The following is a 27967-nucleotide window of genomic DNA, read 5'->3' on the forward strand; positions in this document are numbered from 1 at the left end:
AGACACCAGAAGCATGACAAGCTGACAGGGATCGGGTCCAAACGACAACGAATCCAAACAATACGACACGAGCGCGCTTTACCGGGAGGAGACCCTGGCCGAAAGAGTGATCAGGTCCTTCAGCTAACACACGGATGCTCCACACAAATTTTGGGGGGAAACCTAGTTTTATAGAAGGGTCTCACTCCCTCGTGTCAGCATCTGATTGGCTCCCTGGTCCCTCCTCCCTTCAGGCTTCGAGCTGTTGCCACCCCACGTCGGAAGGATTTGCACACGGCACACTGGAGTTGACGAGTAAACAAATTTGACCCTTAGATGACTGGGTCCAAAAAGAGCAGGAAAGTGAGTCTCTGGGCAGATTTAACCTGACCTCCAGACGACCGACCCAAAAAAAACAGGTTGCCGGGCAGAATCAGGCCTTCACACACAGAACTAGCCTGACCTTTAGATGGCCCAGCAGGAGAGAGAGAAAAAAAAAAACAAAAACACAGGAGAGCATACACAGCCAGTGTTGCTGGGCAGGATTGAGTCTCTGCCCTCTCCTATACAACAAGAACTTGGTCCAAGATGGAGGCTGCCTTGTCCTTTTAACAGGACAAGATGGCCATGGACCGACAAGTGGCCATACATAGCCATAACTGTGCAAGGGATTGCGACACCGGCCAGAATCAGCAGCGACTCCGGTGGGGCTGAGATGTGAATCCTGCAGGAAAATCAGACCAGGGCCCCGGGCAGACCCCAAAACTCATGAGACACAGACCCCAGCAGCACGGGGGTGTCTGACAATACATAGGGTGACCAGATGTCCTGATTTTTGGGTCTTTTTCATATATAGGCTCCTATCACCCCCCACCTCCTGTCCTGATTTTTCACACTTGCTGTCTGGTCACCCTAGACAATAACACACTGGGAGCGGGGGCTGGGTTTTTGCTTTGTAGCCTCTGCACCCTGAGGGGTTCCAGTTCCTGATCACTCCTAAAGCTGGTTTGATCAGTTCCAGGAGGAGAAAAGCTTTTCTCTGCCCCTCCCCCTTCGCTTCGCGTGGGGCGGAAAAGCTGCCTGGGCATCTCCCCCACTTCCCCCGCCAGTCTCCCCACATCCCCCCGCCCCTCACATCTTCCCCCATTCCAGCCTCGCTCCCCTCAGCCCCACAATCCCCCCGATCCCCCCGCATCGCCCCATCTTCCCTTCAGTGCCCCCCGCCCCCATCCCAGCCTGCCCCCCGCAGCCCCGCACCCGCCTCCTGCCCCACCCCGTTCCCCCGCCTGCCCTCACCCCCGGCACCTCTTTAGCCTCCGCCCCCTGCAGCCCGGGGGTGCCGGGGGGGGCGGGTCTCTCTCACCTTCCCTCCGAGCGGGGCCCCCCGGGGCAGGGGCCGGGCTGGGGGCTCTGCCCTGGGAGAGGCTCCTGGGGGGGGAGCAGCGGGAAGGGCCCTGCTGGAGATTCCCCTCTCCCGGCTGCAGCCAGGGCTCCGGGCTCCCAGCACCAGCCGCCCCCCGGGGCTCGGGGATCTCGCCAGGAGCCTGGGAGCCAGAGTCACCGCAGCGGCTGCGAGTCGCTTCCTGCGGCCGGGCCTGAGCCCAGCGCTCGCTGCCCGGAGCCGCCTCCCGGCTGCTCCTGGGTCCTAGCGCTGAAGGGATCGCGCTGCAGCATCTCTGGGTCCGGCTCCTGTTCCACTCCCAGGCTCTAAGGTCAGAAGGGCCCATCATGAGCATCTGGCCCAGGGGGTCTCACGAACAAATTTGGTGGCCTCAGAGTGTGGCCAGCAACACTCACCGGTGGCCGCTCTGACACTTTCCCCTATAATCCTTTAACTAACGTTAGGAGAAGCCAATAAATATGCACAGAGGTTGGGGGGGGGGGGGGACGTTCCTCCTAGTGTGGGGAACTCTGGTCCCTATAACCCCCAGGCTGGGCTCAGGGCTCCTGAGGTGCTCAACCCCCAATCTTCTTGTGATCACCCAGGACAGGTATTTCCCATCGTGGGGTGTTTGCTTCACTCTGGACACTTCCCTGATCATTGCATCAGAACAAATACAATTTATTAAATAACAAGTAATACAAAAATGAGGAGAAAAGTGGGAAAGATTAAAGGAAAACATGTCACTCCACTCTGTGGGGGGCAGGGGGACCACAAACAGTGTCTGTAGGATGCCAGGGCAGTTCACAGTCTGTTCCTCCCATGTCCCAGGCCTCCTGCCCAGGCCCTGGCTGTGCTGCAGGGATGCTGCGGGTCAGACACTTACTCTGGTGGTGGCCACATGCCCTCAGGATCTAGGTGGCAGGATCCTTCTCCTAAATCAGCCTCTTCCTGTCAGGGTTATTTATAAATAAATAAATGGCGATATACCAATCTCCTATAACTGGAAGCAACCTTGAAAGGTCATCGAGTCCAGCCCCCTGCCTTCACTAGCAGGACCAAGTACTGATTTGTTCCCAGATCCCCAAGTGGCCTCCCTCAAGGACTGAACTCACAACCCTGGGTTTAACAGCCCAATGCTCAAACCACACCCAGTCTGGCCTGCAAGGCCTCTTGGCTGAGGGCATCTCCTTGCCCAGGGTCCTCTTGGTTCATTGCTCCCAGCTCCGAACTGCTCCAGTTTCCCTCTGCCACAGCACTGCTGCTGCTCTGCGTCCAGCCCAACACTCCTCTTTCCTTGGCACCTCCCGCTCTGCTCTGGCCCAGCCAGCTCCACTCACACAGAGGAGAGGAGAGGACCCCGGGCTGCTGACTCCCTCATTGGCTTGCCTGGCCTGTCAATCAGGCTGACTTAAAGCAATGACCCCTTTCCATTGTCAGTCTCAGGATCTTGATTTCTCATTGGCCCTTCCCCTTTCTTTTGGTATTAGGAAGTGGCCAACCGATTGAGATGGCCAACTAGTGGCCAACTCATTAAGTTTCAGTAGAGGCCAACGATCCCCTTACACCTATAAATGTGAAAATCATAATTTATTTATTGCTAGCTAGTAAGTCTGCTGCTGTGAAAAAATGTTATTTCTACGTTTGCTAAATTTTTAACAACGTCTCAGCTAGCGACTCAGGTTATTGTCAGATCCCCTTTTCGACTGGATTTCATGGTTGAAAACCAGGCACCTGCCCACGCTTACAGCACCCAATGTGCAATAAGTGCTGGGAATGCGTCAGGAACAACTTCTGCTTTCTGATGGTGGAGGAAGTAACCAGAGGGCAGACGGGTTAGACTCAGTTCTGACCAGCGGGGAATGGGGCTTAGATGCGGGGGACTTCACACAGAGCTTGTAGGGCAGCCACAGTCCTGGGAGAGAGCTGCTGCTGGATTGGAGAGTCCGGGCTCTCAGCTCCCCACACTGCCTCTCTTAGGTCAGTGGAAGTGCTCCTGGTGAGGACATGCCGCACCGACCCAAGAAGGATTGTGTGAACATCACCTACCACAGTCATTACTGGAGTGGTTATAAGTCAACCTCATACAGGTCAGCTTAGGTTTGGAGTGTTGCCGTACCCTTACAAGCAAAGGGATGTCTCTCACCCCAAAGCTTTCAGCAGTCCATGTTCATTGGAAAGCCTTCCAGCTAGGACCACTCCCCCAGCTCAATGATGCTCCTATTGTCTTTCAAGAGATCTTGCTCCCATGAGTAGAGATGGAGCAGGGGAGGTGGCCAGAGCCCTTCTCCCCGCCCCTTCTTGTACTCAGAACCTTTATACTGGAAAAGTCTTTAGTGGGTCATGGGGTCAAGGAACTCCATGGCACAGGTGAGCTCCACACTATGCTACAGATGAATTGTAAGTTTCTTTGTTTACCCCTTTCTTTCTATTGGTGGACGGCCAAATAAGAGTTTTCTAACAGGGACAGTCAGTCCTTTGTTGTCTCTGAGGAGTTGGTCTGTGCGCGTTCCCCAGTACTATGGCATATTTCAGTAACAAACTGGGTTACCCTATGGCTGGGTTTTCCCAGAGAGAGCCTCTTTTTTGAGCCTGCTGAGTGGAGACGCTCTCTACACCAATATTCCACACGAGGATGGGCTACAAGCTGTCAGGAACAGTATCCCTGATGAGGCCACAGCACACCTGGCAACTGAGCTTTGTCACTTTGTCCTCACCCACAACCATTTCAGATCTGGGGACAACTTATACTTTCAAGTCAGCGACACTGCTACGGGTATCTGCATGGCCCCACAGTATGCCAACATTTTTATGGCTGATTTAGAACAACGGTTTTTCGGCTCTCGTCCCCTAGCGCCCCCTCCTCTACTTGTGCTACACTGATGACATCTTCATCATATGGACCCATGGGAAGGAGGCCCTTGAAGAATTCCACCAGGATTTCAACAATTTCCCCCCCACCATCAACCTCAGCCTGGACCAGGCCACACAAGAGATCCACTTCATGGAAACTACAGTGCAAATAACTGATGATCGCATAAACACCACCCTATACTGGAAACCTACTGACCTCTATACTTACCTACATGCCTCCAGCATCCATCCAGGACACATCACACGATCCATTGTCTACAGCCATGCCTCAAGACACAACCGCATTTGCTCCAATCACTCAGACAGAGACAAACACCTACAAGATCTCTATCAAGCATTCTTAAAACTACAATACCCACCTGGGGAAGTGAGGAAACAGATTGACAGAGCAAGATGGGTACCCAGAAGTCACCTATTACAGGACAGGCCCAACAAGGAAAATAACAGAACACCACTGGCCATCATGTACAGCCCCCAGCTAAAACCTCTCCACCGCATCATCAACCATCTACAGCCTATCCTGGAGACAGTTTATTCTTAAGCAATTGCAAGAGGGGAACTACACACTCGGGCAGGGAATTTCCCTTACTTTAGGTAGGGCTCCAAATATAAACAATTGGGGCAAGGCCTTTCTACCTTTTTTTTTTTTAAATAGACAATAATGATTATAGCTGCAGTTTGTTTATACATTTTTGCCTGATTTTTTTAAATAGGCTTTGCTGCAGTTTACATTTTATTATTATTAAAGCAAGGTCAAAAAACAGCATTTCTGACCATTTCCCCAGCCGCCTAGCACAAACCCTGCTTCTACAAATCTTGCGCTATTAGCAAGAAGGTTAACCTGTCTTTTACTCTGTCACTTAACACAAAATGGCTACTACACTTCCACACACACCCCTCTTGTGCTTCTAGCACAACAATCAATTTTAAACTTTTCTTTTTATTAAACCCATTTTTGATTTTAGATTAAATGGTTTAGCCTCATGGGTTTGGTTGGCTGCAACAACAATGCATGGTTAGTACAGGAGCGGCGCCAGGGTTTCTGGCGCCCTAGGCAGAATTCGGGGGGCGGCATTTTGTGCGCTCCCCACAGGGTGCACGGGGGCTTCCGGTTCCATTCTCGTCATGCCGCCAAAGAAGGACCCTCTGCCGAAATGCCGCCGGCGACAGCAGCAGTCATTGAGCTGCTCAATTGCCTGCTGCTGTGTTCCACGGCACATCAGCAGAAAGTCCTTCTTCGGCGGCACGACGGGACTGGAACCGGAAGCTCCCGTGTGCCCCGTGGGGAGCGCACAAAATGCCACCCCCCGAATCCTGGTGCCCTAGGCGACTGCTTAGGGTCGCCTAATGGAAGCACGGGCCCTGGGTTAGTATGAACATGTAAGGTATTATTATTATTACATTCTTTACGACAACATAATTTTAAGCTAAACAAAAGCAAAAAAAGCATTAACATTCCCATTGTAATAATATGATGGGTCTGTTGTACTGCTTTAGTTACATAGAACAATACATCATAATTAGTACATAAAGCAGATACCCTATAGGCTGTATGAAAGGCACACTTTTCAATTCGATATATATATTTTGGAGCATATGAATTTGACCTTGTAATTCAGAGATTTTCTGGACCTTTGGTAGCAGTGAAAGCAAATTTTGGAATCGGTCAGGTACTAACGCAGTTCAATTAAAGGGTTATTTGGAATCTCAGGGCTGACTGTAGAACTCTATTGCCTGCAGCAGGGGTGAGATTAAAATGTATGTCTTGCGAAGTGGTGGCTTTGACATTGGGGTGGAAAATTAACCACGCGTTGTGTTTGAGTCAGATCAGCCTGAGGCTTCTTTATTTCAAGCATATGGTGGTAGCTCTCCCTATAACAAAACAAGCCTTATTAAGAATATAGGAAAAGAAGCTTTTCCTGTTATTCACAGGTTGTCCTCTTGCGGTTACTGGCTTTTCTAACACTCCTTCTCCTTTGGCAAGTTTCTTTCTTGTCCCCCTTCTCCAGCCCTCCTACTCACTTATGCAGTTAGCTTACCTTGGATAAATAGAGGCCTGGGAGAAATATGAGGCCTATTGAAGTTTTCTCTTACAACATACACGCGGCTATTATTAGCTTGGAAAAGCAGGTGCTCTGTAGGGTCATTTTTTGTCCCATACCCTTCCAACAAACGTTGTCATGAACAGTAACAACTTCCCCTGGCTTCGGTTTTTGTACACGCTGAAGCTGTGGGGGTTCTAAATGCCAAAGTGTCCATTGATTCCCTATTTTTATTTAAATGTCAGGGGTTATTCCAGCAGCACTGACTACAAATCGGTTAGGAATACCAGGTCGTTTAATTTCCTAAATGTATTGGTGAATTAATTAATCCCACATGCATTTTTGCCACGGACCCAGCAAGATACGGTATGTAGGAACCCACATCCCTCCAATCGGTCCGTATGCTTGGAAGGAGCACTGCAAATGCCTGCACTTCCACCCAGAAAGTCTTTACGGCCACAGATCAGATGGTAATCCTGAAGTGTCTGTAAGAGCCGTAGGCAAAGCATGATGCTCCAGCTCACTCTGAATGGCCATGAGCTGGTCATTCAGGAAATTGTGAATTTCTGAACAAGCCAGATCTCACCACAGTGCCTGCCCAGCCTCAGTGATATTTAGCACCATCGTCATCAGAAGTTTCTGGGTCATTGAACTCAGGGCAGAGATAACACGTAATTCAGCCTGTACCTGGGTTAGCTGTGCTCCAGAGAGAAGACCCGTGGCCTTTTCCAATTTATTTATGTTGTTGGCCTTTATAGATACTCCAAATTGCAGCTGCGCTACTGGCACCATTTTATAGGTGATTAGTGAAGTCCCCCCCCTTCTTTTTTTCTTTTTAGAGGAAACCCAGGCCCTTTGCTGTGCTAACCTAATGGCAGCTCCTTTTGAGCAATTAGAATATATAGAGGTGACCTGAAAACTGGAGACGGGCAGTGTACATTTTATAGTCCCGAGCATAGCATTAATTAGTTTATTGCTATTTTAGCTTTATTTTTTCTATTATTTTTTTTTAGGTGAAGTACCATGCCACATTTATTGGCTAAACACTTTTAGATACTTTGGGGAGGCATTAGCATGGGAAGGGATATATTGCAATATGGTGCAGGTTAAATTATTGGTTACTGGGATTATTTTAGTACAGGTAAAATTTCCGGTGGCAGAACAGACTTTTCGGGTATACGTGTGATTATTTACCCTAGTTGGGTGACTAAGTAACAATCAGGGCCTTTTTCATTTCACATGCTATACATTTCGGGAACGGCCATTATATTTACCTTGCTATAGAACCCATTAATTTTAGATTTTGGGGGCTTATTTGTAGTGATAGTCTAGATTTCTATTTTTATTGACCCATTTGTTTTTTTACTTGTTTGCTTATATGTCATAGGTCTCACCCCCACTTAGAGCTGTTGGGTTCCAAAATGGGGACCTGCATTGGTTTCCCTCTAAACTAAAAATCCTAGTTTACATCTGGTAAAAGCTGCCACCACCCAATAAGGTACGTGTATTGGGACACAGTCCTTCCCCAAAATCCTTGGGGATCCCAAGAGCCCCAAATCCATGGAGTTCTTACACCTAGGAGAAATAAACCATTCCCCCCTGCTTCCTTCCCCCTCCCTTTTCCTAGGAGAGATACCGGAATCCAACTATAGAGGGATACCTCCCTCCTCTTCTTTCCCTGAGAATCCACCCAAGGAAAGATCAACCAAGTCCTTTACAGAAAAGATTTATTAAAGAATAAAAGAAAGTCACTGTCTCTGTAACCACGATGGAACAATATACAGGGTCTAAACTTATCAATCTCTGGAGAGAATTCCCCCTCCTTTCTTTCTCAGTAAAAGCAATAACGGTACAGACTTAAAGAAATTCTATAGCAAAACACAGAATTGCAAATACAGAAATAAAAGTATAAGAATACTAGTTCCTTGCTAATACTCACTAGCTTGAATAGAAGAATTTATTGCAGAAACCTGGGAGGACTTGATTAAGATGTCTGGACTCTCTTAATTCCCAAGAGAGACTCTCTAAAAAAAAACAAAGAACAGGAAAAAAAACTTCCCTCCACAGGGATTTGAAAATATCTTGTCCCTCATTGGTCCTCTGGTCAGGTGTCCACAGGTACTGCTTGTTAACCCTTTACAGGTAGACAAAAACCTTAACCCTTAACTAACTGTTTATGACATTATATGACTTCTTTTGAATTTTAAAGAATCTATTTTTTTGAGCAGAATTTTAGTAAATCACTAAGACATGAAGGCCTTGGCCACTGTATTTCATTAGAATATATTTGTATTTGGGTATATTACAGGGGAGGTAGTGGTGGTGGGGGAGATGGTAGGAGTAGCATTTGTGGCAGCAAAATGCCTTTGGTATTCATCGTCTGAAAGCCAACTGGGGAGTGCTATACATGCTGAAGGTACTTGTCCAAAAGCACAGCATGCATTACTTGGAATAAACCCCAAAGTCCAACGAACGCCACATTTCCAAGACTCGTCCCCATAATTTCCTTCTTGCTAGTATACAATATTTTGGGGTTTTTTTCCCCACCAGTGCCAGTTTTTAATGTTCTTTGTGGTCAGAAATCCCTGGGATTTGGTGGTTTCAGTAGAGCGAGTGTTCCTACCTCTTTCTTGGCACCGTGGTGGTTTAGCATTATGCAGGGGAGAGGTTACTAGCACATCACCCTGTAATGCTTTAGGTTTTTTAGCACAAGCCAAATGCATGGTAGTTCTGTCAGTGGACAAGGGAGAGGTTACTAGCATTTTATCTTATCCTTTTTTTCTGCTGCCCAAAAGAAACAGCAGCACCAGAAGGAGAGACAGGCTGATCATCAGTCGTAAAGTCCCCTTGAGGTGGAGAGGCCTTTTTGCAGTGAGAAGCACGGGTCCAGGCAGTCAGTTCTTGGCATTTTACAGCGGTGTTGGTAGTCAGCAGGACTTGATAAGGGCCTTTCCAGCGTGGAGCCAGGGCGGTCTTTCGCTGATGGACCTTTATGTAGATCCAGTTTTCTGGTTTCAGCAAGCGGCAAGGTTGTTCAGGTATAATCATTATTGTCGATTAAAAAAAAGGTAGAAAATCTTGCTCCAACTGTTTATCTTTGGAGCCCTACCTGGAGTAAGAGAGATTACCTGCCCGGGTGTGCAGTTCCTCTCTTGCAATTGCTTAAGAATAAACTGTCTCTGATTTGTTACAACCAACCTAAAAGTAAAAACTCTGTTTTCTTCCACAATTATTGATGCCATGACTCGGATGGTAACGCCCAGCTCAGCCAGCGGCACCTACTGCGGACTGTTCCCCTTCGAACCCCAAGGCGCCAATCAACAGGTAAGAGACCTTTTGAAATCTCTAATGGGGTATTGCCGCTCTCAATAAGATTACTTTGAAGTGATCAGGGCCAGCTCAAGCTTTTTTGCCACTCCAAGCAAAAAGTGCCGCCCCAGGCACGTGCTTCCTCGTCTGGTGCCTGGAGCCGGCCCTGGAAGTGGTACTGAGGATTTAGTTTTCCCTGATGTGTAACAAGGCCTGATCTGAGTCAATTACATGGAAGCTGCTTAACCCTTTTTGTCATGTGTCACAGAAGTTTAGATCCTGTGTGGATTCTCCCATGTTCAATGAGGTCTGATCTCCATGTGAAACTTTTCCCACAGTCCAAGCACTTACACAGTCACTCTCCTGTGTGGATTTTCTGGTGTTTAACCAGTGCTGATCTCTGTCTGAATGTTTACCTACAGAGCATTCACCTGTGGGGGTCTCTCTCCTGTGTGGACTGCCTGATGTCGAACAAGGTGTGACCTTCTTATGAAACTTTTCTCACAGTCCACGCACTTGTGGGGTCTCTCTCCTGTGTGGACTGACTGATGACAAACAAGGTCTAACCTTCGTATGAAACTTTCCCCACAGTCCAAGCACTTGTGGGGTCTCTCTCCTGTGTGGACTGACTGATGACAAACAAGGTCTGACCTTCTTATGAAACTTTTCCCACAGTCCAAGCACTTGTGGGGTCTCTCTCCTGTGTGGACTGCCTTATGTTGAACAAGGTGTGACCTTCTTATAAAACTTTTATCACAGTCCACGCACTTGTGGGGTCTCTCTCCTGTGTGGACTGACTGATGACAAACAAGGTCTGACCTTCGTATGAAACTTTCCCCACAGTCCAAACACTTGTGGGGTCTCTCTCCTGTGTGGACTGACTGATGACAAACAAGGTCTGACCTTCGTATGAAACTTTTCCCACAGTCCACGCACTTGTGGGGTCTCTCTCCTGTGTGAATTGCCTGATGGTGAACAAGGTCTGACCTTCTTATGAAACTTTTCCCACAGTCCACGCACTTGTGGGGTCTCTCTCCTGTGTGGACTGACTGATGACAAACAAGGTCTGACCTTCTTAAGAAACTTTCCCCACAGTCCAAGCACTTGTGAAGTCTCTCTCCTGTGTGGATTCTCCCGTGCTCAATGAGGTTTGATCTCCATGCGAAACTTTTCCCACAGTCCAAGCACTTATGGGGTCTCTCTCCTGTGTGGATTTTCTGGTGTTTAACCAGGGCTGACCTCCGTTTGAAACTTTTCCCACAGTCCAAGCACCTGTGGAGTCTCTCTCCTGTGTGGACTACTTCATGTCTAACAAGGTCTGACCTCTGTATGAAACTTTTCCCACAGTCCAAGCACTTATGGGGTCTCTCTCCTGTGTGGACTGCCTGATGATAAACAAATTCTGACCTTCGTATGAAACTTTTCCCACAGTCCAAGCACTTGTGGGGTCTCTCTCCTGTGTGGATTGCCTTATGTCGAACAAGGTGTGACCTTCTTATGAAACTTTTCTCACAGTCCACGCACTTGTGGGGTCTCTCTCCTGTGTGGACTGACTGATGACAAACAAGGTGTGACCTTCGTATGAAACTTTCCCCACAGTCCAAGCACTTGTGGGGTCTCTCTCCTGTGTGGACTGACTGATGATAAACAAGGTCTGACCTTTGTATGAAACTTTTCCCACAGTCCAAGCACTTGTGCGGTCTCTCTCCTGTGTGGATTGCCTGATGTGTAACAAGGTGGGACCTTTGCTTGAAACTTTTCCCACAGTCCAAGCACTTGTGGGGTCTCTCTCCTGTGTGTAATGCCTGATGTTTAACAAGGTGTGACCTCTGCATGAAACTTTTCCCACAGTCCAAGCACTTGTGGGGTCTCTCTCCTGTGTGGATTGCCTTATGTTTAACAAGGTGTGACCTTTGCATGAAACTTTCCCCACAGTCCAAGCACTTATGGGGCCTTTCTCCTGTGTGGCTTTTCTTAAGTGACTTTTGTGCTGAGTTTGGACTGAAACATTTCCCTTTAGCTCCTCCCACAAAGGTCGCCTGTGGTTGCACTTCTCCAGGAACTTCCTGATGTTGATTCTCCTCCTCATTCTCATTCCCTCGCTCAGCACCTGCTGGGAGAGAGACAATCCAGACAGGAGTCATTGTGCTGGGAAGAGAGGAATAGCACCGAGGGAAAACCCAACAGAGAGACTGAGCAATTGGATTCTGCCTCCACATCCCACCCAAAGTGAAGGAGAAATGGGAAGGAAACTCCTGCAGCTAAGAGGATGGGTGGAAAGTCGTGAGCGATATTTGCTGACTACAGCCCTGTCCTGGCTGAAACGAGGAAGAACTGAAGGTGTTTACTCACACCATATTTGGGGATTCTCAACTTTTTCCTTCCCTCCCTAGATGGTTCTGTGTCAGTCCTCACCTGTATGGAGGCATCTCGGAAGCCTTCTTTCCTCGCAGGCCTGGAGATCGGGCACCCACGGCTCTTCCCCTTGCTCCAGGCGGGCAATAAGCTCAGGTTTGGGAATGGGAAATCCTGCGCAGGGGGTGAAATCAGACCAGATCAGGGTGCATGGAGCATTGGTGGAGTATTTGTCACTAAGGACATTCCATGAGTGGAACCTGTCCCTGTGCTCTGTTGGAGGAATGTGGAATCCAAGAGGAAGGGAACGTGGTCACTGAGCCCCCTTGCGCAGAGGAAGTTGTCTGGGGAGGTGAGTTGAATTATTACTACACCCTCACTAGGCGTTCCCACGATCTGTGCGCTCTGGGGGCCTTGATGACTCACACAGTTCTGCACTTAAACCCCTGCCTCTTTCTAAACCTGCAAAGCCCAGAGCCCTCCCCTGGGCTGGAGCTAGTCCCAAGGAGGGAGGTGAACAGGGATTGTGTGTGCAGCCGAGAAACAACACAGACAGGACAATGCTGGATTTATGCCCCTTTGAAAGGTGGAGGGGTGGGGATGGTTTGGTTGTCCACTGGGTTTTGACACCCATGTTCCACTGGAGCGGGCACGGAGATGCAAGTCTCTCTCACATGGCAGCTGTGAATTATGGAACCCACTCACCTCCGATCTAACTGACATGGGAAGAACCTGAACACATTCAGATACGTAGGTCCCACGGCTTCTAATAACAGAGTGGATGGGAAGCCCTTACCCAGCGAGGTCACCGTCTCGTAGTTCTCCTGCATGACGTCCCTGTAGAGGGCTCTCTGAGCAGGGTCCAGCAGAGCTCCCTGCCCCTGGGTGAAATACACAGCCACCTCCTCGAAGGTCACCGGCATCTGAAACAACAAGAGTCCCCCACTCAGCACCTGCGGCCCCAGCCACAATTCCGCTAGTCATGGGAAAGAAAGAAAGAAAAAGGTGAATCTCTGGGAGGGCCAGAGTAGCAGAATCCCACCTCCACCCTGCTCAGAGCAGTCAGGAGGCTTCAGGGGGTGGGGAAAAGGTGAGAGCTCCTTGTCCCCGTTCCCCCCTACCGCCCCCCAGCACATGGAACAGGGCAGGGTCTTCTCATTTCCCACACACCTGCCAGCCACAGGGTGATATGAGAAGCAGAGCTCTGAGCCGGGGACAGGGACAGGAATCCCAACAGCTTCCCTGCGTATTTCACAGCAGCCTCTGGCTAATGCAGTGGCTCTTAAACTTTTTTACTGGTGACCCCTTTCACATCGCCAGCCTCTGAATGCGACCTCTCTTATAAATTAAAAACACTTTTTTATATATTGAACACCACTATAAATGAAGCAGGCAAACCGGCCCCCAGTCTGAGACCCCCCCCTCTAGGCTAATGGGTTCAGACTCCAGCACTGGGAGCATGGAAAATGTTCCCAGCCGTGCCGAGGGGGTTGTATCCTGTTTGAGAAATGGGGGAATGTCCCCTCCCCCGCCACCAATGGGCCTACTCAGAAAAACAGTAGGTTTATCACATGCTGTCTCCTCCCTGCCCCCACTCAGCAGCTCCCTGAAAATCCCCTACCTGAGCTGGCTCCATCACCGCCATTTCCCTTCCCTGTCTCCTGGAAGATGGTCCCATCTGGAGCAAAATGTGGATGTGATTCCTCAGCCTGTCGGGACGAGAGGAGTGATGGGGGAGGTACCAGAAGGGGCTTCAGTCCATGTCACACCCGGATTCCCCCCAGGTGCTTCAGACCCTCCCAGTAACGGCATCTCTGAGCCAAACACTAAAAAAAGTGCAGAATCAAAGGGGCCACTTTGGGGGATTGACACCCATTGCCGTGTAAACCCCTCCCGCTTAGCAATAGCCGGAGCCCTCTGGTGGCAACACCTGAAGAACGAGCTGCCCTAGACTCCTGCAGCAGCCCCCAGGGACAGGCAGGCAGAGGCTGAGCCCAGTGGCCCATCCGCACTCCCCTCTGCCAGAGCCAGCAGTGACTCCGGTCTGACAGGGGTGTGGCTGAGATGTGAATCCTGCAGGGAAAACAGACCAGGGCCTCGGGCAGCCCCCAAAATCCAAGAGACACAAACCCCACCAGCACCGGAGGAGGGTGCGCGGGGGCGGGGGCGGCTGGGTTTTGCCTTGTAGTCTCTGCGCCCTGAGGGGTTAGTCCCTGATCACTCCCAAAGCTGGTTTGATCAGTTCCAGCAGGAGAAAAGCTTTTCTCCGCCCCTCTCCCATAGTGTCCAATGGGGCGGAGAAGCTGCCTGGGCATCTCCCCCCTCCCTATATCCCCCCTTTCCCCCGCCAGTCTCCCCACACCCCCCTTCCCTCGCAGTGTCCCCCCCTCACATCTTCCCCCATTCCAGCCTCGCTCCCCTCAGCCCCACAATCCCCCTGATCCCCCCGCATCGCCCCATCTTCCCTTCAGTGCCCCCGCCCCCATCCCAGCCTGCCCCCCGCAGCCCCGCACCCGCCTCCTGCCCCCACCCCGCTCCCCCGCCTGCCCTCACCCCCGGCACCTCTTTAGCCTCCGCCCCCTGCAGCCCGGGGGGGGCGGGTCTCTCTCACCTTCCCTCCGAGCGGGGCCCCCGGGGCAGGGGCCGGGCCGGGCCGGGCCGGGCTGGGGGCTCTGCCCTGGGAGAGGCTCCTGGGGCGGGGGGGGAGCAGCGGGAAGGGCCCTGCTGGAGATTCCCCTCTCCCGGCTGCAGCCAGGGCTCCGGGCTCCCAGCACCAGCCGCCCCCCGGGGCTCGGGGATCTCGCCAGGAGCCTGGGAGCCAGAGTCACCGCAGCGACTGCGAGTCACTTCCTGCGGCCGGGCCTGAGCCCAGCGCCCGCTGCCCGGAGCCGCCTCCCGGCTGCTCCTGGGTCCTAGCGCTGAAGGGATCACGCTGCAGCATCTCTGGGTCCGGGTTCTCTTACACCCATCGCCTTGCACACCGGAAAAATGACACCCAGGCAATGACACCTACATTTGGTGCCGTCCATTGGCTCCCCAGACTCCCCACTAACCCCTGCCCCCCATGTACCCCGAACCACTCATCTGTGCGTTCCCCCTTCACCCCAACACCTGCACTCCCCTCCTGTGCCTCTAAACCCTGCACCGTGCCCCCGTCACACCAACCCCTGCTCTGTGCATGCACCCTTCACCCCAAGCACTTCCCTCTCCTGTGCCCCTAACCCCTGCTCTGTGCGTGCCCCCTCACCCCAGTCCCTGCATTCTCCTCCCGCACCCTTAACTCCTGCACTGTGAGTGTCCCCTCAAGCCAACCCCACATCTGCCTCTTGCACCAACGTGGGGGAACTGACCTGGATGCATAAGGGAGCTGTCATTGCTGCTCGCTGCCCGGCTGGACTGCTTCTCCTCCACCCTGTGCAGCCCTAGGGGGCTGGAGTCAGGAGCCCCGTCAGGCCTCCCTGCATCCAGGTCACTTTCCCCAGAAGGCAGGACAGAAACAGCTGCTGTTGCCTCATAGCACAGCCCAGGTGGGAAGTAACCTGGCTGCAGGGAGCCCTGGTGTTGTGTTTGGGGGATGGAGCGGGAGTGTGTGTGTGCCTGAGTCAGTGTAGCAGCGCACTGCCTCTTTAAGAAACCATTCAGCGTTAGGAACCTGAAGGCCTGTTCGGACACAAGCAGCTGCCAGCAGCTCCAGACCCACAGAGGCTGCAGCACCCACAGATTCCTCCTGTACTGTCACCCCAGCTCATTGGAGACCGGTACCCAGGTTGGGGGGTGATACCCTGACTTCAAACGCACAGCAGACGGGAGGAGCTCCCAGTCCAGAGTGGCCAGGGGCTCCAGGGAGGAAGTGGTGGGGCAGGAACAGGAGAGCAGGGGAGGGGTACCCCTGCTCCAGATGAATCACCTGGCTCAGCTCCTCCTCCAACAGCCCCCTGCAGCTGGGGTCTCCCCCCTCCCCAGACACTGCTGCTCACCTGCCTGCCACCTACCTCAGCCCAGCCGGCTCTCAGCACGACAGGTGGGAATCAGGCAAACCCAGCACAGGGTGTCTTCTTTGGTGGGCTGCCTGCCTGTACCGGCCACCCCAAAGGCCACCCTGAACCCTGCCCCAGATCCTGCCCCTTGGAGCTCCACCTCACCTGGGTTTGGGTGGTGTGATGTTCTGATTAAAATATGACCATAGAGATCACTGTTATATATTTGCCACAAATCTTGTACAATGTGTGACATGTGAGATGTCTATGTGAAGGTTACTATTTGCTGAAGATGATGATGCTATTTGTACACATGTATAATTTCTCTATCTGAAGATATGAATATTAGCCACACCCCTGTATTTCAAAGGTTGGCCCCTGTGGTAAGACCCATGAGTATTTAGCCAGCGCATTGTGAAGGGACTAGTCAAGGTGAATGGCCCATCTAGGTACACTTTGCTCACAAGGGCCCTCAGAAGATGCCCAGCTACACCTAATGGACTTTCTTGTGAAGGTTCAAACTAGAGTGAGGGTAATGGCTTCTGCTGTGATTAAGCAAAATTATGCACGGCCGTGTGACTCCATACCCCATCTTTACCTGTCACGTTCCACAGTAAGAACAATGGGATTCCCTCCACATGGCAGAAGCTATATAAGGCCATGGAATTTTTGGCGTCACCTCCATCTGGCCTCTTTCCTGCTCCAGCCTCTTTCCTGCACAAACCTCTGGACTATGCACTTATGCTAAGGGGAGCGTTCTAACTGGGGAACGGAGGACCTTCTAAAGATTTGGAAGCAACCAGAGACTTGATTTAAGCCAGTGCTTTATTCCAACACTCCTACAAACCTGAACCAAGAACTTTGCAATTATTGTGTGTATTTGATTCCTATAACCAATTTTAACTGTCACCTTTCTTTCTTTCTTTCCAGGGCTGTCTCTAGTGGGATATGGGGCCTGGGACAACCCTCCTCTCCCCTCCATCCCAGGCCCTGCCCCACCCCACCTCTTCCCACCCCTGCTCTGCTCCCTCCCACACCAGGGGGAGGGATAGCTCAGTGGTTAGAGCATTGGCCTGCTAAACCCAGGGGTGTGAGTTCAATCCTCGAGGGGGCCACTTAGGGATCTGGGGCAAAAATTGGTCCTGCTAGTGAAGGCAGGGGGCTGAACTTGATGACCTTGCAAGGTCCCTTCCAGTTCTAGGAGATTGGTGTATTTCCAATTATTACTTATTACCTTCCTCCAAACCCCCTTCCCTGAGCGATGTGGCTGGGAGCTGGGGTGGTTCGTTCCATTTCCCACCACTGCCAGCGTTACCTCACAGGGGAACCAGGGGAACTCTATACGTATAGTGGTGCAGGTATCACGAGCTAAGACAAGCCCTTTTTACTCAGAAGAGCAGACCCGCCCTCTGCCATATGTGTCACCGGTGCACTAGTACGCAGACAGATCACACCCCCCCCCTCTTCCCTACGTGCAGTGCGGGAAATAAAGCCAGACTATAAGTGAAGTTAGAAAACAACAGGTAAGTGTATTGCGGGAATAAGTACAAGGAGGGGAAGGGGATAAGCACGAACTCAACGGTAGCTATGGAAATTAACACAAAACAGTGAAACAGCAGCTTACGACAGGAGCACGAAGCTCAGGCCCAAAATACAAAATCACCCTGGCAATGACCACGTAAAACCCTGACTAAAGAACCCGAATGATCTCCCTATCAGCACGGCGGCGACGGCAGTGAAGCCCAGGACCTGCACTCATTGGGTAACTGGAACCCACCGAGGAGGAGCCCTGGAGAGTCCCTCCATGGCGACCGGGATGGAAGAAGCGGGCCGGGAACCCTCTGGAGATGTCGTCCCTAGGAGCAGAAGCAGGTGAGGTGGAATGTCGTCTTCTCTCTTCTCGTCCCTTCAGGAACGGTGGCATCCTTCGACCGCGCACCGATGCCGCGAAAGCCTGAGTCGCGCATGCACAGTCACTAGGACGGACTGCGGCACTTGTCCGTGGTCACAGTTCCTTTATGCAGTGTGTGGCGGGAAAACGGTACGGTCCTGGCAAAGGTGGGACATAGTCTGAGGTAAAATTGTTCTTGGGACCTCCCAGTGGCGGGAAAAACCAATTTGATCAAGGATGATCTAGGCCAGCATGACAGAGCACAAAGGAGGTCACAAGATGGAGGTTACAAAATGGTGGTTCAGACTCCATTTTGAATTGCTGCTCTGTCCTTACAAATTAAATCACACCCAACACCAGTGAGTGCGGGAGTGGGCCCAACCTCTGCTGACACCACCAGGTCCCCCGCTAATACTTCAGCCTGTCCTGGGCCTCTTTCTTTCTATAAATAAACCTTTAGATTGTATATACAAAAGGATTGGCAACAGTGTGATTTTTGAGTAAGATCTGAGTGTGTGGTGGGTCCTTTGGGATCAGAAGAACCTGTAATTTGAGGAGACAGGTTGTAAAGAACCACTCATCTTTCAATCCAGTGTTTGGGGGGGTGATACAAAGACTAGAATGCCTCTGGAAGCTGCTTTTATGACGTCTTGTTAGCCGGTGCAGTGAGATAGAAGTTTCCTGTTGTGGCTGGTTTGGTGTATCTTTTGGGAGGAAAAACACCTGCATTTTGGGGTGTATTTATCCTGTTTCTCAGCAGTGTGACCTGAATTTGGTATTCTCAGTGGTGACCCCCAAAGATGCAGTTACAGGTGGGCAGCTTTTCTCAGCATTAAGGGTGCAGCATGCGTACAAGCTTCTGCTACCAGGGCTCAGTCTCACTTGCAGCCTCCCTGCAGGAGAAACCCGGACATGGCCCGACTGCTGATCAGCCCTTGTGAGACTTGGAAAACTTCTCTCCGTGTTGGGCTGCTTAAGGCTCCCAGACAGCCCAGTTAAACGTGGTGGGGATTACTGAACATCTTCTTCACATCATATAAAACGTGCTACCAATCCTGAAGGATCAGACACATCACTCAGCAAGTTAATGATTTCTTTGCTTCTGACCAAAATAAATGCTTACAGCCAGTTCTTATTAACTAAACTAAGATTTCTCACAACAAGAAAAGAGAGAGCATATGGGTTAAAAGATCATGCAGAGATGAATAGAGTCCTTAGGTCAGTTTCACTGTAGAGATGATGCATTAGAATTGCAAAGAGTCCGTTTCAGAATCATTCATCAGGTGAACAATATACTTTTCAAGTAACCTTCTACTTCCTGAACAAAAAAACCAGGAGTACTTGTGGCACCTTAAAGACTAACAAATTTATTATAGCATGAGCTTTCGTGAGCTAAAGCTCACTTCTTCGGATGCATAGAATGGAACACACAGACAGGAGATATTTATACATACAGAGAACATGAAAAGGTGGAAGTATGCATACCAACAGGCAGAGTCTAATCAATTGAGATGAGCTATCGTTAGCAGGAGGCAAAAAAACTTTTTGAAGTGATAATTAAGATGGCCCATAGAAGGTGTGAGGAGAACTTAACATAGGGAAATAGATTCAATTGGTGTAATGACCCAACCATTCCCAGTCTTTATTTAGACCACAGTTAATGGTATCTAGTTTGCATATTAATTCAAGTTCAGCAGTCTCTCTTTGGAGTCTGTTTTTGAAGTTTTTTTGTTGCAAAATTGCCACCTTCAAGTCTGTAACTGAGTGGTTAGAAAGGTTGAAGTGTTCTCCCACTGGTTTTTGAATGTTATGATTCCTGATGTCAGATTTGTGTCCATTTATTCTTTTGCGTAGAGACTGTCCGGTTTGGCCAATGTACATGGCAGAGGGGCATTGCTGGCACATGATGGCATATATCACGTTGGTAGATGTGCAGGTGTACGAGCCCCTGATGGTGTGTCTGATGTGATTAGGTCCTGTGATGGTGTCACTTGAATGGATATGTGGACAGAGCTGGCATCGGGCTTTATTGCAAGGATAGGTTCCTGGGTTAGTGTTTATGTTGTATGGTGTGCGGTTGCTGGTGAGTATTTGCTTCAGGTTGGGAGGCTGTCTATAAGCGAGGACTGGCCTGTCTCCCAAGAGCTGTGAGAGTGAGGGATCATCTTTAAGGATAGGTTGTAAATCTTTGATGATGCGCTGGAGAGGTTTTAGTTGGGGGCTGTAGGTGACGGCTAGTGGTGTTCTGTTATTTTCTTTTTTAGGCCTGTCCTGTAGTAGGTGGCTTCTGGGTACTCTTCTGGCTCTGTCAATCTGTTTTTTCACTTCAGCAGGTGGGTATTGTAGGTTTAAGAATGCTTGATAGAGATCTTGTAGGTGTTTATCTCTGTCCGAGGGATTGGAGCAAATACGGTTGTATCTTAGAGCTTGGCTGTAGACAATGGATCGTGTGGTGTGTCCGGGATGGAAGCTGGAGGCATGTAAGTAAGTATAGTGGTCAGTGGGTTTCCGGTATAGGGTGGTATGTATGTGACCATCGTTTATTAACACAGTAGTGTCTAGGAAATGGACCGCTTGTGTGGATTGGTCTAGGCTGAGGTTGATGGTGGGATGGAAATTGTTAAAATCTCGGAACACCGGTAATTATTTACATGGATTAAAATAAGGTAAACATCCATAAAGCAGTTAATAGACAGTTTACTACAAACGTTACAGAGACATGTAGATAATGACGTTATTTTATCTACATGTTAATATTTTCTTTCCATCTCAGATTGAACAAAATACAACCCTTTGGTTACACTGTTAACCCTTAACAAGATGCAAATAAACAGACTATTACAATTACTATCTTCTTCCAGTTCTTTAACCATGAAAGTTTATATTTACATAGCTTATCTAATATGGAATGGCCCTAATTTCCATTTACACACATTTCTAAAATGTGTCTACAGGTTGAATCTGGGTCAATTAGCCTGCAAGTTGCTTAACCCTTTCTGGCCATGTGTCACAGAAGTTTAGATCCTGTGTGGATTCTCTCATGTTTAATGAGGTGTGATCTCTGTGTGTAACTTTTCCCACAGTTCAAGCACTTATGGGGTCTCTCTCCAGTGTGGATTCTCTGATGTGCTCTAAAATGTGATCGCCATGTGAAACATTTTCTACATTCCAAACACTAATGAGGTTTCTCTCCTGTGTGGATCCTCTGATGTGCTCTAAGATCTGACCTCTGTATGAAATTTTTCCCACAGTCCAAGCACTGATGGGGTCTCTCTCCAGTGTGGACTGCCTGATGTATTATAAGGTATGACCTCCATGTGAAACATTTTCCACATTCCAAACACTTATGAGGTTTCTCTCCTGTGTGGATCCTCTGATGTGTTCTAAGATCTGACCCATGTACGAAACTTTTGCCACAGTCCAAACACTTATGGGGTCTCTCTCCTGTGCGGATTGCCTGATGTTTAAAAAGATCTGACCTCCGTATGAACCTTTTTCCACAGTCTAAGCACTTATGGGGTTTCTCTCCCGTGTGGATTCCCTGATGTTTAAAAAGATCAGACCTATGTATAAAACTTTTCCCACAGTCCAAGCATTGATGAGGTCTCTCTCCTGTGTGGCTTTTCTGATGTTTAACAACGGATGACCTCCGTATGAAACTTTTCCCAGTCTAAGCACTTATGAGGTCTCTCTCCTGTGTGGATTGCCTGATGTAAAACAAGGGATAACCTCCGTATGAAACTTTTCCCACAGTCCAAACACTTATGGGGTTTCTCTCCTGTGTGGATTTTCTGATGTTTAACAATGGATGACCTCCATATGAAACTTTTTCCACAGTCCAAACACTTATGGGGTTTCTCTCCTGTGTGGATTTTCTGATGTTTAACAACGGATGACCTCCATATGAAACTTTTTCCACAGTCTAAACACTTAATGGGTCTTTCACTTGTGTGGATTCTCTGATGTGTTAGGCATTGAGAGGGTTTCTCCTCTGTGTGGCTTCTCCCATGGTTATTAAGGTCTAAGCAGTTATTGAAGCTTTCCCCATGGTCCAAGGATTGAAGAGGTTTCTCTCCAGTATGGATTGTCTGATGTGTTACAAGCTGTGCGCTCAGAATGAATCTTTTCCCACACTGCAGGCCGTCCCTGGGTGTCTCTTCCTTGGGATTTGTCTGCTGCACTCTGGGATCCTTGTTTCCTCCCCCACAGTTAATAGATTCATCCACTTTCTTCCCTGGGTGGTTTCCCAGCAGCCTCTGTGACCTCTGCCAATTTTCCCAGGCTTCTGCCTGCTCCAAGCAGTGGGAAAAATTCCATGCAGCACTTCCCATAAAGGTCTCCTGTGCTTCCACTTTACCAGGAACTTCTGCATCATGATTCTCCTCTTCATTCTCACTCACTCTCTCATCACCTGCTGGGAGAGAGACAATCGAGACAGGAGTCATTGTGCTGAGCAGAAAGAGGAATAGCACCGAGGACAAACCCAACACGAAGACTGAGCAATTGGATTCTCCCTCCACTTCTCACCCAAACACTCACAGAGAAGGAAAGCTGGAAAGGAAACTCCTGCAGCTAACGGGGTGGGTGGAAAGGCATGAGCGATATCTGCTGACCACAGCCCTGCCCTGGGTGAGAGGAGGAAGAACTGAGGGCGCTTACTCACAGCACGTTTTTGGAATTCTCAACTTTTTCCTTCATTCCCCAGATGGTTTCTGTGTCAGTCCTCACCTGTGCAATCGCCTCTCGGGTTCTCTCTTTTCTCGCAGGCCTGGAGATCGGGCACCCACGGCTCTTCCCCTCGTTCCAGCTGGGCGATCAGTTCAGGTTTGGGAATGGGAAATCCTGCGCAGGAGTGAAATCAGACCAGATCAGGGTGTTACGGGGTGCTCCAATGCTTTCTGAAAATATCCTTATCAATATGAATATGACATAACTGGAACATGCTTTATGCAAAAGATCCCATGGAAGATCATTGGAAAAGTTGTAATCTACTGAATATGGTTTTCCTATTTGTATGTATGTATCATTCTTATATTTACAGTTAGGAATATGAAGTACAAATCTAAGGTCCCATTGTGCTTATGCTAAGTGAGGGTCATTAATGATACTTTAAGAACTTAATTGCTCCATTTATCCAGAACAATGGGCTCAGAATGTTTTTTTTTTACCTGTAAATCTTCCTGTGTAGGTGAGGATCAGCCCATGAAAAATGGAGACGGGGGTCTTACAGAGGCATGGGACCATGTCACCTGATACTGGAATCCATTTTAAGCCGTTGACTTTTCCGTAAAGAACTGGGAGGGGAACAAGCTGGAACAAAGGACTCCCGCCTTTTGCCAAATCTATATGAGGGGGCTGCCAGTCATGGTGAGGAGACCCCTGCTTATCACCCAAGATGTCTGAGGAACTAACGGACACTAAACAGGGGAAAGGATTGGGCCCAGGTTAGAAATAAGTCTGGTCTGTGAAAGAAGCTTACTGAAACATTTTTGAGGGTGAGAAACTATTATTTGTAACCAGTTTCTTAGTGTATTAAGCTTAGCCTTGCGTGTTTGTTTTATTTTGCTTAGTGACTTTCTTTGTTCTGTCTGTTATTACTTAAAACCACTTAAATCCTACTTTTTTATAATTAATCAAATCACTTTTGCTTATTAATAAATTCAGTGTAAGTAATTGCTATACAGTTCGTGCATCTCTCTCTTTTAGTGATGAAGAGGGCGAACACTTAAGAAGTTACCCTGTGTAACGTGTACACAGAGTAAGATGGATTTATCTGGGGTTTAGATCCTATGGGGGCTGGGTATCTGAGTGCTGGAGATAGGGATCTTGCTGTGCTGTTTTCAGTAAAGATGTGCAGCTTGGGGGCATGGCCCGGACCCTGAATCTCAGCTGCAGCAGGTTGGAGGGTCTGGTTCAACAAGAGAGGGTACTGGGGGCCCAAGCTGGCAGGGAAAACAGGCTCAGTGGTCATTTCAGCACATCAGGTTACAGTCCCAAGGGGGTCTCCGTGACTGAACTCTTCGTACAGGGCGCATGGAGCATTGGGGGAGTGTCTGCCACAAAGGGCGTTGTGTGAACGGAACCTGTCCCCATGCTGTGCTGGTGAGAATATGGAACCTAACAGGATAGGAACATGGTCACTGAGCCGCCTTGGAGGAGGCAGGCATCTGGGGAGGAGACGGGAATTTTTACACCCTCACTAGGCGTTCCCAGGATCTGTGCTCTCTGGGGGACTTGCTGACGCACACCCAGCTCTGGTGTTAAACCTCTGCCTATCTCTAAACCTGCAGAGCCCAGAGCCCTCCCCATAGCTGGAGCTATTTCCAAGAAGGGAGGTGAACAGGGAATTGCATCTATTTCCCCATGTTAAGTATCGGCACCCCTTTGTGTCAACTGTCAGAAATGAGCCATCTTAATTATCACTACAAAAGATCTTAATTATAACAACTCATCTTAATTAATTAACCTGTTAGAGCTGGTATGGCAACTTTCACCTTTTCATGTTCTCTGTATGTATAAATATCTTCTTACTATATGTTCCATTCTGTGCATCTGATGAAGTGGGCTGTAGCCCACGAAAGCTTATGCTCAAATAAATACGTTAGTCTGTAAGGTGCCGCAAGTACTCCTGTTCTCTTTGCGGATACAGACTAACACGGCTGCTACTATGAAATGTGTCGGACTGGGAATCATACAGACAGGACAATGAATGAATTCTGTCCCTCTGAAACCTGGAGGGATGGGGATTTGCTAGCATGGCCATTAGGATTTGACACCTGTAACCCATTGGAGAGGGCACGGAGATGCAAGTCTCTCTCACAGCACCTGTGCATTACGCAAAACATTCCCCTCTGATCTAACTGACCAGGGAAGAACCTGACCAGAGTCCGACACACTGACCCCAGCAATAACCGAGGGGATGGGAATCCCTTACCCAGCGAGGTCACCGTCTCGTAGTTCTCCCGCATGACGTCCCTGTAGAGGGCTCTCTGACCGGGGTCCAGCAGAGCCCCTTGCCCCTGGGTGAAATACACAGCCACCTCCTCGAAGGCCTCTGCCATCTGAAACAACAAGAGTCCCCCACTCAGCACCTGCTGCCCCAGCCACAATCCCGCTAGTCACAGGAAAAGGAAAAGAACTCAAAGCTCTGGGAGGGCCAGAGTAACAAACTCAGACCCCTACTGTTCAGAGCAGGCAGGAGGCTTCAGGGGGTGGGAGAAGGTGAGAGCTCCTTGTCCCCCCAGCACACAGAGCAGGGCAGGGTCTTCTCATTTCCCACACACCTGCCAGCCACAGGCTGATGCGGGAAGCAGAGCTCTGAGCCGGGGACAGGGATCCCGACAGCTTCCCTTCGTATTTCACAGCCAGTGGGTTCAGGCTCCAGTCCTGTGCAGGGGGGGTTGTGTCCTGTTTTTGAATTGGGCGAATGTCCCTCTCCCCAACTGCCACCAATGGTCCTACTCAGAAAATCAGCAGGTTTATCACACCCTGTCTCTTCCATGCTTCTCCCTTTCCTCCCAAGCAGCTCCCTAAAAACCCAGGGACAGGCAGGCAGAGGCTGATCTCATTGGCCCATCTGCACTCACCCCCGGCCAGAGCCAGCAGTGACTCCGGTCTGACACCAGTGTGGCTGAGATCTGAATCGTGCACGGAAATCAGACCAAGACCCAGGGCAAATCGAGCAACCCCATAACACTCAGGAATCAGAACCCCAAAGATTATAAGTGTGCCTCTTTTTTTAGAGTGGTAGCCGTGTTAGTCTGTATCAGCAAAAACAATGAGGAGTCCTTGTGGCACCTTTGAGAATAACAAATTTATTTGGGCTAAAATTTTTTGGGCTGGAATCATGAAAGTTATGCCCAAATAAATCTGTTAGTCTCTAAGGTGCCACAAGGATTCCTTGCTGGTTTTTCTCATTTTTAAATAAATCCAATGTAAGCTGGGAGCAGCGTGTGTGCGCGCAGGAAGGGAGGGGGTTGCATGTGGCTATCTGCCCTGTAACTACTACTTGCATCCAACGAAGTGGGTATTCACCCACGAAAGCTCATGCTCCCAAACGTCTGTTAGTCTATAAGGTGCCACAGGATTCTTCGCTGCTTTTACAGATCCAGACTAACACGGATCTGTACCCCTCTGATACCTGCCTTGTAACTAGGCACTGTCGGGGAAATGTAACTTGGACAGACGACATTGTCTGTTATCCCTGTCGTACATGGGGATGGTCATAGCGCTGTGTCTGTGACTGCCATGCTCACAAAGGTGTGAGGCACAGTCTGGCAGGTGTAACAAAAACAAATCAAGCTCACTTTACTCATGTGATGAGTTTTGAGATAAGCCTATGAAATCAGTCAGCACTGCCCTCAAATTACAACATTCCAATAGAAACAGGAACTGTTACAGTGTCACCCTGAGATGTGATTGCAGAAGCTACTCGCAACTATTCATATTTCCCATGAAGATTTGCTATTACAAATATAAATACCATGGTACAATTACATCCCTCCACACAACGCTAGTGAAGTTGAAGAGGTCACAGTAATAAAATAATATTTTGATAAGGAACTAATGTAAAGGAGGGAAACTGCCCAGCCTGGATTCCAAGAGGAGTGAAACTCAGGGGCACAGGGACAGTGGCGAGGACACGTGGATGAAGCGCTGGGCGGCTTTACGCAGACACAGGGACTGAGACCTGGATTCTTTAAACACTGGAAGCAGATGTGACAGTGAGATCTTTGGGGGGGGTGTCTGCAAATATTTCACTGTGTTAGACAATAAGGCCAGATATATGCTTAAGCCAAATAAGGCCAGATATATGCTTAAGCCAAATATATCCTCAGGCATTTGTCATTTTCCCCGCTTGTTTTTCCAGTTGCTACCCCCGTCCAAAATTACATGGACACAAGATATATATATATTGTATACCAAAAATGGGAATGAGTTAAACAAATGTGCCTGCCCATGGGAGAGGATGCAAAGAAAGGGGGGAGGCGAACAGGTGGTCCCTAATTTCTGCCAGACACAAATGTAAAGAATGCATATGTTGCCGGCCCAAAAGGCCTGAGGCAGCAAACAGTGATTCGTTGCCCGGAGTGCCTCGCTTTAATTAGACACACCAGGGTGGAGAAGCAAAAAAAGTTTATTTGAGATTTCAAAGCACGTGCTCGGAGACACAGTCAGGTCTTAGATTAAGCACACCCCATACAAGCAGCTTTTTGTTTTTATACATGATTTTAGCTAAGCATGTTTATTACCCCCAATGCCCAGCTCCCCCCTTTCCCCCCCTTTTTTTTTTCCTTTTTAGTTCTTATACAGCAAATACATTATGAAGCAGCAATTACTTTAAACAGGTTAGATTATACTTGGCAAAAAACATATTATTTTATTAGTAACTTTTTTTGACTGGTCATTTTGTTTTACTTCCTTTAGCCAGGTGCAAGCAGGCTGTATAATTGCTTCCTGGTACTGATAACTAGTTGCCACACATTTTATTTTTTTTATTTAGCCTGTGGAGTTAATTAAAGTTTAAACATGGAAGCGGTTCAGACAAGCAGAGGCCTAATACAGGGAGCCTTCATTGGCACTGTTATTTTCTACCCCTCTGTCAACACTGGGTCATGCCTGGTGCCACCAACAATTCCCTCCTTTGAGAATACTCAACAAACCTTTGGCTGAGTGTTCTCATATACTGTGGACAAAACGTAATTGAGTTCTATGGAGCTGGGGCTGTCAATGAGAGGGTACATAGGGACCTTCGGGACACGGGGGGTACAAAGTTTACGGAGGAGCAGTTTAAAACAAGCAAGCAGGAGAAGGGTGACCAGGCACAGTATCACACCTGTGAGGAGGAGACGCACAAGGCCACTTCCCAGTCCTCCTAGGTTGGGCAACCAACTCCAAAGGGAATCAAAAATTGTGGGTTCCCTTTCCTGGGCCTTCCACTCCTTGAAAGCCTGTTCGGCTGACAGGATGTGTTTGTTAATGTCCTGTGAGTTTTCTGGGACATAAGTACAGCATTCGTTTCCAATAAGGGCACATACCCCGCCCTGAGAGGCTAAAACATAATTTAGGGCCTGTCTGTTCTGCAAGGCCAGCAACCGGAGCTGATAAAGCTCTGAGTTAAGACTTTTTTCTATGGCCAGGGTCTCATTAGCAAACTTGG

At 49.2% G+C, this 27967-nt stretch overlaps 1 protein-coding gene and 1 pseudogene across 2 annotated transcripts; both read right to left on the reverse strand.

Annotated features, from left to right (window-relative positions):
• Positions 1-8818: 8818 nt before the first annotated feature.
• Positions 8819-12791, reverse strand: LOC123346051 (zinc finger protein 420-like). Of its 2 annotated transcripts, none has more exons than XM_044983256.1 (3): positions 12737-12791; positions 12001-12114; positions 8819-11695 (listed from the first exon to the last, which is right to left on the reverse strand). In XM_044983256.1, the coding sequence occupies exons 1-3, from the start codon at positions 12768-12770 to the stop codon at positions 10002-10004; spliced, it is 1842 nt and encodes a 613-aa protein (XP_044839191.1). In that variant the 5' UTR covers positions 12771-12791; the 3' UTR covers positions 8819-10001. The 2 variants fall into 2 exon arrangements, with proteins under 2 accessions (XP_044839191.1, XP_044839190.1); XM_044983255.1 differs by having other exon boundaries at positions 8819-11698.
• A 7697-nt stretch (positions 12792-20488) lies between these two features.
• LOC123346597 lies at positions 20489-24780 on the reverse strand (annotated as a pseudogene).
• Positions 24781-27967: the final 3187 nt, after the last annotated feature.

Source organism: Mauremys mutica, chromosome 12 (genome assembly GCF_020497125.1).
Source record: "Mauremys mutica isolate MM-2020 ecotype Southern chromosome 12, ASM2049712v1, whole genome shotgun sequence".
Taxonomy (NCBI): domain Eukaryota; kingdom Metazoa; phylum Chordata; order Testudines; family Geoemydidae; genus Mauremys; species Mauremys mutica.